Source organism: Teleopsis dalmanni, chromosome 2, assembly GCF_002237135.1.
Source record: "Teleopsis dalmanni isolate 2A chromosome 2, ASM223713v2, whole genome shotgun sequence".
Classification (NCBI taxonomy): Eukaryota; Metazoa; Arthropoda; class Insecta; order Diptera; family Diopsidae; genus Teleopsis; species Teleopsis dalmanni.
The window spans coordinates 213,856,818-213,874,251 of NC_051847.1; the positions used below are offsets into that span (position 1 = coordinate 213,856,818).

Here is a 17,434-nt window from a genome sequence, read left to right on the forward strand (position 1 = left end):
AAGAAAAACCACATGTCGATGATACATTGTCTCATACAGTGGTTCCATCAAGTACAGAAGAAGATGAAGAAGAAAAAGAAAAACCACACATCGATGATACTTTTGCTCATACTGTGGCTCCATCAAGTACAGAAGAAGATGAAGAAGAAAAAGAAAAACCACATATCGATGAAACGTTGGCTCACACAACTACACCTTCAAGTACAGAAGAAGAAAAAGAAAAACCACATGTCGATGATACATTGGCTCATACAGTGGCTCCATCAAGTACAGAAGAAGATGAAGAAGAAAAAGAAAAAGAAAAACCACATATCGATGAAACGTTGGCTCACACAACTACACCATCAAGTACAGAAGAAGAAGAAAAAGAAAAAGAAAAAGAAAAACCACATATCGATGAAACGTTGGCTCACACAACTACACCATCAAGTACAGAAGAAGAAAAAGAAAAACCACATGTCGATGATACATTGGCTCATACAGTGGCTCCATCAAGTACAGAAGAAGATGAAGAAGAAAAAGAAAAAGAAAAACCACATGTCGATGATACTTTGGCTCATACAGTGGCTCCTTCAAGTACAGAAGAAGATGAAGAAGAAAAAGAAAAACCACACATCGATGATTCATTGGCTCATACAGTGGCTCCATCAAGTACAGAAGAAGATGAAGAAGAAAAAGAAAAAGAAAAACCACATGTCGATGATACATTGGCTCATACAGTGGCTCCATCAAGTACAGAAGAAGATGAAGAAAAAGAAAAAGAAAAACCACACATCGATGATACATTGGCTCATACAGTGGCTCCATCAAGTACAGAAGAAGAGAAGAAGAAAAAGAAAAAGAAAAAGAAAAAGAAAAACCACATGTCGATGATACATTGGCTCATACAGTGGCTCCTTCAAGTACAGAAGAAGATGAAGAAGAAAAAGAAAAACCACACATCGATGATACTTTCGCTCATACTGTGGCTCCATCAAGTACAGAAGAGGATGAAGAAGAAAAAGAAAAAGAAAAACCACATGTCGATGATACATTGGCTCATACAGTGGCTCCATCAAGTACAGAAGAAGATGAAGAAGAAAAAGAAAAACCACATGTTGATGATACTTTGGCTCATACAGTGGCTCCATCAAGTACAGAAGAAGATGAAGAAGAAGAAAAAGAAAAACCACATGTCGATGATACATTGGCCCATACAGTGGCTCCATCAAGTTCAGAAGAAGATAAAGAAGACAAAGAAAAACCACACACCGATGATACTTTGGCTCATACTGTGGCTCCATCAAGTACAGAAGAGGATGAAGAAGAAAAAGAAAAAGAAAAAGAAAAAGAAAAACCACATATCGATGAAACGTTGGCTCACACAACTACACCTTCAAGTACAGAAGAAGAAAAAGAAAAACCACATGTCGATGATACATTGGCTCATACAGTGGCTCCATCTACTACAGAAGAAGATGAAGAAGAAAAAGAAAAAGGAAAACCACATGTTGATGATACATTGGCTCATACAGTGGCTCCTTCAAGTACAGAAGAAGATGAAGAAGAAAAAGAAAAACCACACATCGATGATACTTTCGCTCATACTGTGGCTCCATCAAGTACAGAAGAGGATGAAGAAGAAAAAGAAAAAGAAAAACCACATGTCGATGATACATTGGCTCATACAGTGGCTCCATCAAGTACAGAAGAAGATGAAGAAGAAAAAGAAAAAGAAAAACCACATGTCGATGATACATTGGCTCATACAGTGGCTCCTTCAAGTACAGAAGAAGATGAAGAAGAAAAAGAAAAAGAAAAAGAAAAACCACATGTCGATGATACTTTCGCTCATACTGTGGCTCCATCAAGTACAGAAGAGGATGAAGAAGAAAAAGAAAAACCACATGTCGATGATACATTGGCTCATACAGTGGCTCCATCAAGTACAGAAGAAGATGAAGAAGAAAAAGAAAAACCACATGTCGATGATACATTGGCCCATACAGTGGCTCCATCAAGTTCAGAAGAAGATAAAGAAGACAAAGAAAAACCACACACCGATGATACTTTGGCTCATACTGTGGCTCCATCAAGTACAGAAGAGGATGAAGAAGAAAAAGAAAAAGAAAAAGAAAAACCACATATCGATGAAACGTTGGCTCACACAACTACACCTTCAAGTACAGAAGAAGAAAAAGAAAAACCACATGTCGATGATACTTTTGCTCATACTGTGGCTCCATCTACTACAGAAGAGGATGAAGAAGAAAAAGAAAAACCACATATCGATGAAACGTTGGCTCACACAACTACACCTTCAAGTACAGAAGAAGAAAAAGAAAAACCACATGTTGATGAATCATTGGCTCATACAGTGGCTCCATCAAGTGCAGAAGAAGATGAAGAAGAAAAAGAAAAACCACACATCGATGAAACATTGGCTTACACAACTACACCTTCAAGTACAGAAGAAGAAAAAGAAAAACCACATGTCGATGATACATTGGCTCATACAGTGGCTCCATCTACTACAGAAGAGAATGAAGAAGAAAAAGAAAAAGAAAAAGAAAAAGAAAAACCACACACCGATGAAACCTTGGCTCACACAACTACACCTTCAAGTACAGAAGAAGAAAAAGAAAAACCCCATGTCGATGATACTTTGGCTCATACTGTGGCTCCATCAAGTACAGAAGAGGATGAAGAAGAAAAAGAAAAACCACATATCGATGAAACGTTGGCTCACACAACTACACCTTCAAGTACAGAAGAAGAAAAAGAAAAACCACATATCGATGATACTTTGGCTCATACTGTGGCTCCATCAAGTACAGAAGAGGATGAAGAAGAAAAAGAAAAACCACATGTCGATGATACTTTGGCTCATACTGTGGCTCCATCTACTACAGAAGAGGATGAAGAAGAAAAAGAAAAACCACATATCGATGAAACGTTGGCTCACACAACTACACCTTCAAGTACAGAAGAAGAAACAGAGAAACCACACATTGATGATTTATTGGCTCATACAGTGGCTCCATCAAGTACAGAAGAAGATGAAGAAGAAAAAGAAAAAGAAAAACCACATGTCGATGATACATTGGCTCATACAGTGGCTCCATCAAGTGCTGAAGAAAATGAAGTTGAAAAAGAAAAAGAAAAACCACACATCGATGATACTTTGGCTCATACAGTGGCTCCATCAAGTACAGAAGAGGATGAAGAAGAAAAAGAAAAACCACATGTTGATGATACATTGGCTCACACAGTGGCTCCATCAAGTACAGAAGAAGATGAAGAAGAAGAAAAAGAAAAACCACATATCGGTGATACATTGGCTCATACTGTGGCTCCATCAAGTGTAGAAGAAGATGAAGAAGAAAAAGAAAAAGAAAAACCACACATCGACGAAACATTGGCTCACACAACTACACCTTCAAGTACAGAAGAAGAAAAAGAAAAACCACACATCGATGATTCATTGGCTCATACAGTGGCTCCATCTACTACAGAAAAGGATGAAGATGAAGAAGAAAAAGAAAAACCACACACCGATGATACATTGGCTCATACAGTGGCTCCATCAAGTACAGAAGAAGATGAAGAAGAAAAAGAAAAAGAAAAAGAAAAAGAAAAACCACATGTCGATGATACTTTGGCTCATACTGTAGCTCCATCAAGTATAGAAGAAGATGAAGAAGAAGAAAAAGAAAAGCCACATATCGATGATTCATTGGCTCATACAGTGGCTCCATCAGGTTCAGAAGAAGATGAAGAAGAAAAAGAAAAAGAAAAACCACATGTCGACGAAACATTGGCTCATACTACTACACCTTTAAGTACAGAAGAAGATGAAGAAGAAAAAGAAAAACCACATGTTGATGATTCATTGGCTCATACAGTGGCTCCATCTACTACAGAAGTAGATGAAGAAGAAAAAGAAAAACCACACACCGATGATACATTGGCTCATATAGTGGCTCCATCAAGTACAGAAGAAGAAAATGAAAAACCACATGTCGATGATTCTTTGGCTCATACTGTAGCTCCATTAAGTATAGAAGAAGATGAAGAAGAAGAAAAAGAAAAGCCACATATCGATGATTCATTGGCTCATACAGTGGCTCCATCAAGTTCAGAAGAAGATGAAGAAGAAAAAGAAAAAGAAAAACCACACATCGACGAAACATTGGCACATACTACTGTACCTTCAATTACAGAAAAAGAAGAACAGACACCATCAAGCACTGAAAAAGAAGACAGTCCACATGCTGGAGAAATATTGGATTATACTGTTGTTCCACCAAGTGCGCAGGAGGAAGAAAAAGAAAAACCAAACATCGACGAAATGTTGGCTCATACCCATGCTCCTTCAACATCAGAAGAAGAAAAAGAAAAACCAGACATCGACGAAACAGTTGCTCATACTGTGGCTCCATTAAGTTCAGAAGAAGAAGAAGAAGAAAAAGAAAAACCACACATCGACGAAGCATTGGCTCATACTACTACACCTTCAAGTACAGAGAAAGAAGAGAAACTTCATGTTGAAGAAGATGAAGAAGAAAAAGAAAAAGAAAAGCCACTTATCGATGATTCATTGGCTCATACTGTTGCTCCATCTAGCGGGGAAGAAGAGGAAGAAGAAAAAGAAAAACCACATTTGGACGATACATTGGTTCATACTACTTCACCTTCACTTACAGAAAAAGAAGAAGAGAAGGAGAAACCACTCGTCGATGACTCAATGGCCCATACAGTGGCTCCATCAAGCACAGAGGAAGAAGAAAAAGAAAAACCACACGTCGATGATTTATTCGCTCATACCACTATACCTTCAGTTACAGAAAAAGAAGAACAAAAACCACATATCGATGACACCCCGGCACATACTGTTGCTCCATCGAGTGCGGAAGAAGAAGATAAGACACAGCTTGATGAAACATTGGCTCATACCGTTGCTCCATCCAGTTCAGAAGAAGAAGAAGGAGAAAAAGAAAAACCATATGTTGATGAAAAATTGGCTCACACTACTGCACCTTCAAGTACGGAACAAGGAGAAGAAGATAAACCAGAAATACCACATATCGATGACACAATAGCGCAAACCATTGCTCCTTCAACTTTAGAAGAAGAAAAGGAAAAACCACATATAGATGATACTTTAGTTCCTACTGCTGCTCCCGGTAGTGAAGACGAAGGAGAAAAACCACATATTGATGAAGCACTGGCACACACTTTTGCTCCTGCAACTAATGACACTGAAAAAGAATCTTTGGATAAAGTTATCCCTATATCACCTGCTTCTGAAATACCTGATAAAGAACATAAGGATGCGACAACTGTTGCTCCACCAGCTGATTCATCTACTACAGAAGATGTTGGAGAAGAAACGTTTGAAGATGTCACACCTATAGTACCTGCTGATCATTTTGACCATAAACCAGAACTTGTTTCTGGTGCAAAGATTGAACCACAAGCAATTGAAACATCTACAAGCATTCCGGTTTCTACTGCTACAGATGCAACTGTAACGGAGCCTACGGAAAGTGAAATAAGCACACAAAAGATAACTGATCTAGAATCGCAAAAACCTGTTAAGGGTAAACCTGTGGTAGCAGATTTGAACTCAGTTGAAGAATCTGAGGAGTCTGTAGAGTCTGAGGAAGAAACAACAACTGAACACATTGCACAACACATTGCACAATTTGTGACTGAAAGAGTGGATACCACAGCTAAGCCTGAAGATAAAATAAAACCAGAAACTGAGTCAAGCTCTGAAGATGAGGGTGAAGACTTACACGAACCAATTGTACCAACTACGCAAGGTACGGACGTCACATCAAGTACTGAATCATCAACTGCCCCAACAATTACCGACACTGAAATGGATACAGAAGACAAAGAAAAACCTGTCGATAGCACTGAGAAACCTGATATTGAAAAAGAGTCCCAAGCGGATATTCAGAAAGATGTACATAAAGAGCCAAGCACAATCAAACCTGTTCTTGAAGAGGAAGATAAGACTGATATTATTGCTGAAACTCCAAGCAAGGAAGATGAAAAAGAAATCGCAGATGAAACCAGCACTGAACACAAAGAGGTTGAACCTGAAGCAACAACTGCAACATCATTATATCCGGCTAGTACCAGCGCTACCGAAATTGAACATAAAATCGACACTGCAAATGTCACAGAACCAACAATTGATTACCAACCCGAATCATCAACTGCGAGCACAACAACAACAACCACCGAAACACCAACACAAGCTCCTGTTTCACACTATCCACCCCCACCACCACATTACGGTCCCTCATCACAATATCCATCATATTCAGAAGATGAATATACAGATGAAGATGAAACAGAAGTATTTGGACCTGGCACTTGCCGTTATGGTGGCAAGTTATATGTTTCAGCCCAACAAATACCACGCGATGATCCTTGCGACTTTTGCTTCTGCTTTAGAAGCGATATCATCTGTTTGCAACAATCTTGCCCGCCACCAATTGCTGGATGTCACGAAGAACCAATTAGTGGCTTCTGTTGTCCAAGATATGAGTGTCCCGTATCAATGGCAACTGTATTAAATATTACAACGAGCACAACAACAACAAGCACAACATTACCACCACATTTCCTACATCATTCATATGGTGGTGCTGTGGAGCGCAATGGTTGTCAAATTAATGGAAAATCATATAAAGTCGGTGAAAGAATCGAATCGAAGAGTGGTCCATGCATTAATTGCAGGTCAGTAAAATTAAAAATCAATTTTGTTTAATTTTTTTTTAATATATTTAAATTTATTTAAATTTGTATTTAAATTAATAATAAACTAATGTTTATGGATTTTTTAGTTGCGGCGGTGATGGACAGATGAAGTGCGACCCTCAAGCCTGCATTCCAGAGCCAACCATGCAACAAGTTATGGCCGCTGTAGCAGCCGGCAGAAAGAGATGAACTGTTCAAAATGCTAATTAAAACAAATTATTAAATTAAACAAGTTAATTATATTGAAAAAAAATTAGAAAAAAATAATGATAATAATGCGATTCTGCATTAAAGGTGCCAAAAGAAAAATTAAAAAAATTTTATATGTTTACTAAAAAAGAAAACTAACGAATACGGAAAAATCAAGATAAAAACTATTTATATTATTTAGCATATATACTTTTTGATTTTAATAATTTTCCTTTTAATTAGCTTAGTTGAAGCCAACCAGTGATATTGTACTTTATACTAAGTATAAGTGCAATTACAAGTAATTAAAACGCACTTAAGGAAATTTTTTTTTTAAGGAAAACCTAATTAATATTTTATTTATGTATGTGTAAATTTATATGTGAATTTCCTGCTTTAAGTTTATCTATTTGTAACGTAGTTCTTTGTGCCATTGTAAGATGAAACTGAACCGTTTATTCAAGAGACTCAATCTAATAATAAAATTCACTATGCGACCCTATAATGCCACAAAGAATAACGTTATGAAAGATCCTTAAGATCCTTAAATGATCGCTAGATCGCTGGATCACTATAACGGTCGATCACTATTTTTAAAATGTATACTATTTAATGCTCTCTATATTTACTATATTTTTTCCTTTAATTTATTATAGCAATAAATTTATTTGTATATGTGTATTCTTTATTATTATTATTATTTTTGTATTTTATTTATTATTATACATATATATAAATGTATTCAAATAATTTTATATTGTTGCTTCTAGTCTCCTTTTATTATAAGAGCAACGAATTCCTAACGATAACAAAATTTCTAAATTTTTTTCTTTTATTTTATATCAAATAAATGCAATTTTTATACTCCAAAACGAACGAAACTAGTTTTAAAAGCAACTTTTAAATATATAAAAATTTTAATAATTGAGAATCTCAGTGGAATACACTGTGCAAAATAACTTAGTAATAAGAACGTTTTTATTGCGTGTTTTGTATAAACGATATTATATGCACAAAATGTATGTTAAACTTGTAACGGAAAGACCAGTTGGAATAGTATATATATTTCCCTCTAAAAATAGTTGCTCCGGAAGATTATCAATTCATATTACAGGATCATGCCACCACAACTGAATGGCAGATATCTGTAAGTTTTAAACATAAATTTTAATTCTTTTTTTAAATTCCTTGCCATATTCTTATAAATTTCAATTTAAAAGAAAAACAACCAAAATACTATTTCAACTAACATTAATAATTTAAACTTAATTATTTAAAAAATATATAAAAAATGTTTACTTACTCGTAGGTATGTAGTAGTTACTAAACGTACACGTACTATTAAGTAGGTTGCAATTATTTTTTATAAACTTTTTTACGGTAATAAACTATTTTCACACTTTAGCTCGACTGATTGAAGGCAGCGTAAAAATTAAACGTCATAATTAGTAAATAAATAATTAATTCACTTTTTATAATTTTAAATCTACTTTAAAGTTAATTTTAATTATTGTGCACTTTTATAATTAATAAATAAATAATGATTTATGTATTGAAAATGCCTTTCAGTCGCTTGAGCTTAAGTGTTTGCATTTACTGCAAAAATATGTAAAAATTTTAAAAATTAAAAATTAAAAAAAAAACACGCACAACACTAGTTTTTAAATTAAATTTTAAAATTAGTATTTAAGTATTTAAATTAGATTGTAATAATTAAAATTATTTTTTTTTTTATACAATAAATAAATTAAAATTTTAAGATTTTATTTATATACATAAAAATATATATAAAAAATATATATCTTTTAGCAGCTCTTGTGTTTTTTCGCAAATATTTTCTTTATAAATTATTTCCAATTTTTTTAATTTTTATACTTATGCAACAATTACTTTTGAATAAGTGAAAATAGGCTTAAATATTATAAAAGAAATATATTTATAAATATTAATATTTTAAAAAATTTGCTTATTATGTAATAAAAATGAAAGACAAAAAAAAAACAAAGCAAACAAAATTGGCATAAAACGCATGCAATTGTAGATATTAAATATGCAAATCTTAAAATCAATGTGTTAGATGTAATCATTATTAATATTAATTATAATATAATTTTTTATATATTCTGTTTTAAACAAGAGAAATAATAAATACAAAAATGAATATAAAAATAAAACTGTTCTTATTACTTAATTCTTTTGAGCTTACCTTCTATTAATAATGTATCCGGCATAAAAATAAAAAAAATTTTTTTATTGATATATATATATTTGTAAATTTCAGTAACGACCTTAATAATTTATTATTATTATGTTGAGGATAGGTGAGCACTTTTAATCTTTATTAACTGCGAAGTTTTTGCATAACCCCTCTCTACGCCTTGACTGGATTATTGTTTATCACTTCATCAGACTAAACAATAATTAACCTCAGATCTACATACCTCACCTAAGAGCATTCTGTAACCATTCTGAGATTCGATAGCGCGTTGTTGGTAATACTGTCAGTTTTCGTAAATAATTTCAGGGTTATATCCTTTGTGAATTTTTTGATCCGATCATTCTTGAAGTTCCTGGGGATGTTATTCGTCGTAATGTAAGATGGTACCTTCTCAGAATCCTGCAAAAGTCTTCTCAGAGCCTGACTTTGTGTAATATCTAGCTGGCGAGTAGTAGTGTTTGAGGTCTTGCTAAACGCTACACATCTATATAGAAGTAACGGTCGAATTATTTGGTTATATAACAGCTTCCTATTCTTAGCATTGCGATTATAATGTATGTGTTTTTTTTTTACCGGGCGTTAGTGTTATTTATAGTTTATATTACTTTAAATAATGTAAATAAAAACACTAATTTTATTTACAAATTGTAAACAAAAACTATAGTTTTCTTGTTTATAACAGATATTTAGGTCTACCTTATAGAGCATCTTCAGTAGTATAAAACAAAAAAACTATGTAAACCCCGTATAAAAAACAAATACATTATTTATTTATTTATATTCAAAGTTTGGATGAAATTGTCGGGATAGTACAATTGTTCTCCAGATAGAAATTAAAATACGGATATAGCTCTATGAAAAGTCTATATCCAAAGATTTTCGAAAAGCATATGACAGTAATACTACCTTTGAGAACTTAAAATTGACATGGGTACGGATCAATCAAGTCTATATTATCAAGTCTATATTGTCTATTCTACTCTACTCTTCTACTCTTCTCGTCAACACAAATTTGGTGCCTAATTAACTATATATAACAAACTATTTCCTTTACCAAAAGCGGCTTTTCGTATTAACTTAGAAGCTCATAATAGTAGTTAAAACCTTTAAATTAACTAAATGTTTATCAGTAGAATACTGCTAATCTTCAGCAGCAGATATCCAGTATGTAATTGTTGAGCATTGTTTATTAAACTTTTTTGTTGCACGCCTCACTTAGGCCTTTAAAATTTTCTAAAGCACCTCTTACGAATAATCAACAAAGAGCATTCAGTAAATTAAGCAGATCAATCCAATATTTATTGCTTTTCCAGGATGTAAGACGAACTTTGTTCTTCTTCTTTCCTATAAATAATCTTTCTCTTTTGTTCATGAACTACTATATCAACCCATAAAGTTCGTAAACAGCGATAATTACTATTCACCATTGTTCCAAATTAATAATGTCAACCCACGTTGAGTATATATTTGGGTTTTTCAGTTCGATGACTAACAGAAATAGTTTAAATTGACATGATTTATGAAAACAAAACAAGCAAATATACAAAATTTCATTTATTTAAACTTTTATTTTCGAAAAACAAAGAATTATAGTAGTTTGAAACGTTGATGACCTATCCTTAGTATTTGATATAAGCATTAATAATGTAGGTCGAAAAGAATTATTTCAGTCAAACCATAGACATATTGTTTGACTCTCTCCAAATTAAGTCCAACGGATCATAATAGAGAATACCAAAATAATGGTTAAAAAATTTAAACTTTAATATTTTTGTAAAAGATTTGTAATAGTAAGAATTATATTTATAATAAAATATATCCTTAGACCCATATAGAGAGAATATCTCATACAGCAAAGGCAAACACAGAAACCATACAGTACATGTGGTCGCTCTCCCAACGTACGGAAATACTGTCATCAGTCTCCACATCCCAATAAGCAGAATTAGCGGCATGTATCCCGGCACCATTTTTCTGCATAATCAAACAAGTTATACAATGCTTGAAAGGCTTTTGTTGTTTAATTATTTCCTTCAAAATTGTGTGTTTAATTTTAGTATTCCAGTTTGGAGCCAGATTGGAGTCAAATATATATTCACCAAGCACATTGTCAATAGTTGCCTTGCAAAGTGCGATAACCTCATCCCGATCGAAACGATTTGGTTCGTAATCTAAGTCTTCATCCAGATTCATTGTGAAATTAATGCAAATTGCGAATGCAACACAAACTTAAATTTTTGTTGAAACTATTAATTCTAGCATTCAGTTTAGTGTATTATATTTATTTTAAATTATTTTTAAAAAATATCATAGTTTACTTCGATAAAAGAAATCTATTTATTTAAATGTTAAAACAATTGCAACTATGGGGGATTCTGTAATTTGACTTAACATAACTCATATAAGTCGTCTTACCTCAATAATATTATAAATATTTAATATTATTTATTAAATATGTATATTTAAAAAATTTTTTTTAGTAGATTTGTTTGTTTTAGATTTTAATCGCTTAAAATTTTTTTATTGGATTTGTTTGTTTTAGATTTTATACACTTGTAAGACTTTAAACTGTATTTTACTAATTATCGCGCACAAAATTTGAACAAATGTGCAAAAGCTTCCATGATCTGTATTGTGGCGCCATTATTATTCACCACAATATCGATCACAGTGTCTTAATATTCAAAATTTATCAACTCTTCATCACTAGCAACGACTTTTATGCAAATATCGATAACACATTGTAAATAGCAACAAAATCAGCTGTAAGAAATGTCAAAATAGAGCTAAAATTAAATATTACCCCAAATCAGTAACAAACACATTAACATGTTCCTTCCCTGCGTCTAAATAAGTATTCCTTTAAAATGAAAACGTAACCGCATTAAACTTATCTAAAATATTGGAAAATTATTTATTTAAATTACAACGGAAATGGCGAAGACGGTGAACTTGGCAACAATCAACTGGCTCTTCGTTTGCGGCTTAGCTTTTTGTCTAGGTGGTGTGGTTGTTTTAAATCTAATGCCATTAAGTGCTGGTAAAATTGTAGTTTACACAACTTTCTTTCGTTTATAATGAAAATTTTTTTTGCAGATTGCATATGTCCACTGAAAAAAAGTGGTTTTCAAAACAGCGAAGCGTTACAAAGCGTGACACAACCGCCTTTTGACATGCCTGAACATAAATTGGCCATACTAGTACCATTTCGCGACCGTTTTGAAGAATTGCTACAATTTGTGCCTAATATAACACGATTTTTACAAAAACAACGTGTTGTTCATCATATATTTGTGTTGAATCAAGTGGACCGTTATCGTTTTAACCGTGCTTCTCTGATAAATGTAGGCTTCCGTTTTACACGTGACGTTTATGATTATATAGCTATGCATGATGTTGATTTATTGCCATTAAATGAAGACCTACATTACGAATATCCCAGTGATTTGGGACCCTTACATATTGCAGCACCGGAATTGCATCCTAAATATCATTATGAAACATTCGTTGGTGGTATATTATTGGTGCGACGAGAGCACTTCGAAGAAATGAATGGCATGTCTAATAAATACTGGGGTTGGGGTCTTGAAGATGATGAATTTTATGTACGTATAAGAGATGCCGGACTTCAAGTGACAAGACCACATAATATTAAGACTGGAATCAATAACACATTCAAGTAAATATTAGAATTTTTTTATTTATTCCACAATTCAATATACATTTTTTTATAGTCATATACACAATCGTTACCATCGTAAGCGTGATACACAGAAGTGCTTTAATCAAAAGGAAGTTACTAGAAAACGAGACCGTGAAACGGGTCTAAGTACATTAGAGTATAAAATCTCGAAAATTCATCAATTAAGTATAGATGGAATAACAATAACTGTGCTAAATATTTTATTAGAATGCAATTTAAATAATACTCCTTGGTGTGATTGTTCAGGTATCGCCGCTGCTGCTGCAGCAGAAGAGCCAATTAAGTAGAAATAAATTTTATAAATAAAAAGAAATCAGTTTATTATTCAAAAAAAAAATATTGAACTACATCTATTTAGAAATTTTATTACATACTAATAACACTCAATAAACGTGCACCATGCCATATAAAAATGTCCAAAATAGTACGTATGTGCAAAGCCCGCCCATGAAGCCATTGGTCAGCAAACTTTGCCTATTAATAAAATACTTGCGCCACTGTGTACCAGATTTAAATAGTATGAGCAACCATAACAAGAAAACCGTCAAGAAGTAAAAGAAAAATCCAATTAAACCACTTAATCCCAATATGCCTAAAAACAAATTGTTGTGATTTAATTTTCATACAATTTTCCTTAATTTTACCTGCTACGGAACCAGAAATTGCAGCAGTAGATGTGCGACAGTATTCTACTGCTGATAAATTGCTACGAATATTGTATTCGCTATATGCAACCACTTCACCTGGTTTTACTTCACGAGCTTTGACGCGGTTACTCATTTTAGATTCTTTTTAATTTAAAAATTAATTAAAATAGTAAAGAGGAACGAGCTCATTAAATGTAAAAATTTATTGGATTGTCAAAATGACACCGAAGTAAAGGCTGTGTTTATTGTGTTTACTAAACTGTCATGTCATGTTCGCATATGCAAATGTAGGTAGATTTATTTTGTTATTTTTGTTTACATCGATTTATTCTCTTTTTAATTAATTATAGATTATATAATTAATAATTAAAAAATAATAATTTATTATTTATTAAAATTTTTATTTGAAAGTAATTCTTATTATTGGTAAATAACCCATTAATACATTAACCCACGTATAATGACGTACACAATTAAATTATGAAAATTAGCTACATAAACTTATTTCGTTCTTAAAACACTTTAAACTACTAAATTAAACTAAAACACTTTATAATATATATATAAAAATTGTACAAGATGTTTATTACTTTAAACTAAATATTGTAAATTAGTTCATACATTTTGAACTACAAACTTGAAACAACCCTGTCCTCCATACCAACGTTTATAATTGTGCGCAAGTGATTTAAGAATTGTAAATATATTTTGTAAAGAGCAGAGAGTTGTTATTGTAGTTTCTTTCAATTAAAGTACATAGTCCAATTTTGTGTGGTACATAATTGCAGCGATACGTAAATAGTTTTAATTTACAATGCAACGCAACGCCTATTTACTATGCAGAAAGGTAGCTGTTCCTTTGATGCGAGCACGTCAAATGTCCGTTGGACATGGGTTAACTACAGTAGAAGTTGATGATAAATCGGGTATTGCTATTTTAACTATGAATAGGCCACCGGTTAATGGCTTAAACTTGGAGTTATTGCAGGATATTAAAACTTCTATCGATACTATTGAATCTAACAAATCTCGTGGATTAATACTAACATCGGTAAATATATTTCTTAAAATAATGCTTAACCAATATTTTGCCGTCTAAAAACTCAAGAAACAAAGATATTTTAAAAAGGGAGAGGTATGTACATATGTAATATCAATAAAACTGCTTAACTGCATCAAATAAAAAAAAATTTGATATATCAAAACATAATTATTATAATAAATACAAAAGGAAATGAAATAATTGTATTTAAAAAATCAGTTTTATTGTTTTCTAATTGTTTAGTTTCATATTATTATTTATTTTATAGTCATCGAATAGTATTTTCTCAGCTGGCCTGGATATAATGGAAATGTACAAACCTGACAAAGATCGTGTGCGGAAATTTTGGATAGCTCTACAAGACACTTGGTTATCATTGTATGGATCTGGAATACCGACTGCAGCTGCAATTAATGTAAAATATTAATATAAAAATATTTAAATACTATTAATAATTTTTTTTCATTGTAGGGACATTCTCCAGCTGGTGGCTGTTTGCTAGCGACGGCTTGCGAATTCCGTACTATGTTACCAAATTTCACAATAGGTTTAAATGAAACCAAATTAGGAATTGTTGCACCTAAATGGTTTATGGCCACATTTTTAAACGTTTTACCGGTCCGACAGGCTGAGATGGCATTAACACAAGGAAAAATGTTTACCACTGATGAGGCTTTACGAGTTGGCCTTATCGATTCTGTTACTGAAAACAAATCTGCAGCTATTTTTGAATGCCAAAAATTTATACAAACTTTTGAAAAGGTCAATCCATTTGCCAGATCTTTGACAAAACAACAGTTTAGACAAAAAGATTTGCAGCAATTTGAAGATGAACGCGACAACGATTTGGAAGCTTTTCTTTTTTTCATTAATCAGCCAAGTGTACAAAAAGGATTGGGTATCTACATAGAAAGTCTCAAGAAAAAGGCTAAGCAATAAATGTTGTCGCGTATGCAAACAATATAAGGTGAACTGAGACTAAACCTATGGCGCTTGGTTTAGTGAAGACAATACTAGGAAAAAAATGTATAACTCAATATTTTAATACAATTTTTTTAAAACAAAGATATTACATTTAATTTCGTATTTTTATGTGTCTTTGAAATATAATTTAATTTATAAATGAATATAGTAATAGTGGCGTCCATTTAGTCATAATCTTGTACTTCATCCGTTACTTTCGATCAAATTGCTGCACAATTAAATCAATATTATTATTGTCAATATTATATTATTGTCAATATTATTATTGTAAATTATAGTACAAAATAGGTTAAAAATCATACTCCTAATTTTGTAAACATATAATCAACAAATTGTTTTGTACGTGTTTTCTACAAATCACAATAAACATCTGTATAGATATGTGTTACTATTTTACCAAGTAGTAAATTTGTTATGACTCCATAAACGCGCAATTGTAACGAAATGCAAAGCGAATCATCTAATCTTGTATGAAGAACTGTTTAAGTTTTTAAGTCTTTATTTCAGCGAAATCTATTAAAGCCCCGCATATATGTATTTAAATTATTTAAATCGTCTGTAATTAAAAAGTATTTGAAGGAAGAGCACTGTAACCTCTAAAATCCATTGAGGTTGAAAGCTCAACGTTTCTGACATGTATTATTATAATGAATTTATGATAAGTAATTAGCACTGCCTTCATATTTTATATAATATTGATTTATTTGATTACCATCTGTCCATAGGTAGACTATAAAAATTTGATAGGATCTAAAAAAATACAGGAATAGAATGAAAACTTTCCACATTATATTACATTTGAATAAAAATTGGCATTTATTGCCATGTATTTCTCAAGTTAATTGCGATATTGGTAACGTGTAATAATTATTATTAACTTCCAATTTATGAATATGCATACCTATACGGCGAAGTGTAATTGGGGGCGATGAGATAGAGCTGTAACAGATAAGGTTCTTGACAAATTTAGCGCACTTAATAAAGAACTTATTAAGGAGACATTTTAGAAATTATTCTAGAAGTCCAAAGTTCCACTTATTATACTTAATTATCTAAATATAAAACGAATTGTGGTTCAGACGAAAGTTATTATTTGCAATCTAATCCAATTATCTTCTTTACATTCGTGAAAGTTAGTATTACGAAAATTTTAGTGTTTTATAATCCAAATAAAAAAAAAATTTTAACAGATATTCAAATATGTGAAAAGTATTTAAGATACAATTATTCTTTAGAATTATTAAATCTACAAAAATTAAAAACAACTACATATTTAGCTTTTTTCAAACCCTCAAAATAAACTGAGATTTATTTCAGCACTTCTTAAAGTTCCCTGAAATTTAACTCTATGGAAGTATTTTAACACCATTTCTAACCGCATGTCCATTTCTACGAAACGCATAGACTCCTAAAAACTGTTTTACTCGTATATATAATTGTTTCAGTGAGCTTTTTTAAATAGTTTTTTGTTAGACGGGTTTGTTTTCTATGCACTATCCCATATACAAATACATTTGTTATGAACTAATGAAAAGCACATAAATAATAATATAAAATTTTTGTTGTGAAGTATTATCTCCATCCCCTTCGTCTAACTGCTACATTCATGTTTGTGTATATAATAAGGCTGTGTTTGAGTTCGAATAAATTGAGGTTAAGTAAATTGAAATTTCCTAGGGATTTTTTGCACTGCACTCATACAAATATTTATTAATTTATTTATTGCACTTATTTATTATTTTTGGTTAAAAGTTTTCAAACTTGTTTATTTATATATTAAACATCTTTTACAATTTTCGCAATGGTAATACATAATTTACCTAATTTTTATATAATTTACCCTACTCGAAATTCTGGTAAATACGAAAAATCGCTGCCATACCGACATAATTTAC

The 17,434-nt window shown here is 32.0% G+C and overlaps 5 protein-coding genes across 23 annotated transcripts in view; 3 read left to right on the forward strand and 2 right to left on the reverse strand.

The window, feature by feature from the left end:
- Positions 1-7,598, forward strand: part of LOC119683759 (titin) — a 109,006-nt gene extending 101,408 nt beyond the window's left edge. For 3 of the 19 annotated variants that reach the window (XM_038097600.1, XM_038097606.1, XM_038097610.1), the window contains 3 exons: positions 64-744; positions 849-6,735; positions 6,843-7,598. In XM_038097600.1, the coding sequence (XP_037953528.1) occupies positions 64-744; positions 849-6,735; positions 6,843-6,945 (6,671 nt within the window). In that variant the 3' untranslated portion in view covers positions 6,946-7,598. The remainder of the gene's footprint in view (positions 1-63; positions 745-848; positions 6,736-6,842) is intronic. The other 16 variants (XM_038097603.1, XM_038097618.1, XM_038097614.1 and 13 more) reach the window with 16 other exon arrangements.
- Positions 7,599-10,711: 3,113 nt separating this feature from the next.
- On the reverse strand, positions 10,712-11,408 carry LOC119684339 (dynein light chain Tctex-type 1-like). The gene has a single exon (XM_038098366.1). It carries the CDS (start codon positions 11,354-11,356, stop codon positions 11,009-11,011), a length of 348 nt encoding a protein of 115 aa, XP_037954294.1. The 5' UTR covers positions 11,357-11,408; the 3' UTR covers positions 10,712-11,008.
- Positions 11,409-11,879: 471 nt separating this feature from the next.
- Positions 11,880-13,175, forward strand: LOC119682563 (beta-1,4-galactosyltransferase 7). The gene is made up of 3 exons (XM_038096034.1): positions 11,880-12,203; positions 12,260-12,842; positions 12,898-13,175. The coding sequence occupies exons 1-3, from the start codon at positions 12,098-12,100 to the stop codon at positions 13,151-13,153; spliced, it is 945 nt and encodes a 314-aa protein (XP_037951962.1). The 5' UTR covers positions 11,880-12,097; the 3' UTR covers positions 13,154-13,175.
- A 28-nt stretch (positions 13,176-13,203) lies between these two features.
- LOC119682564 (ER membrane protein complex subunit 6) lies at positions 13,204-13,734 on the reverse strand. The gene is made up of 2 exons (XM_038096035.1): positions 13,511-13,734; positions 13,204-13,458 (listed from the first exon to the last, which is right to left on the reverse strand). The coding sequence occupies exons 1-2, from the start codon at positions 13,644-13,646 to the stop codon at positions 13,250-13,252; spliced, it is 345 nt and encodes a 114-aa protein (XP_037951963.1). The 5' UTR covers positions 13,647-13,734; the 3' UTR covers positions 13,204-13,249.
- A 445-nt stretch (positions 13,735-14,179) lies between these two features.
- Positions 14,180-15,620, forward strand: LOC119679832 (enoyl-CoA delta isomerase 1, mitochondrial-like). Its single transcript, XM_038092401.1, has 3 exons — positions 14,180-14,564; positions 14,824-14,970; positions 15,027-15,620. The coding sequence occupies exons 1-3, from the start codon at positions 14,328-14,330 to the stop codon at positions 15,492-15,494; spliced, it is 852 nt and encodes a 283-aa protein (XP_037948329.1). The 5' UTR covers positions 14,180-14,327; the 3' UTR covers positions 15,495-15,620.
- Positions 15,621-17,434: the final 1,814 nt, after the last annotated feature.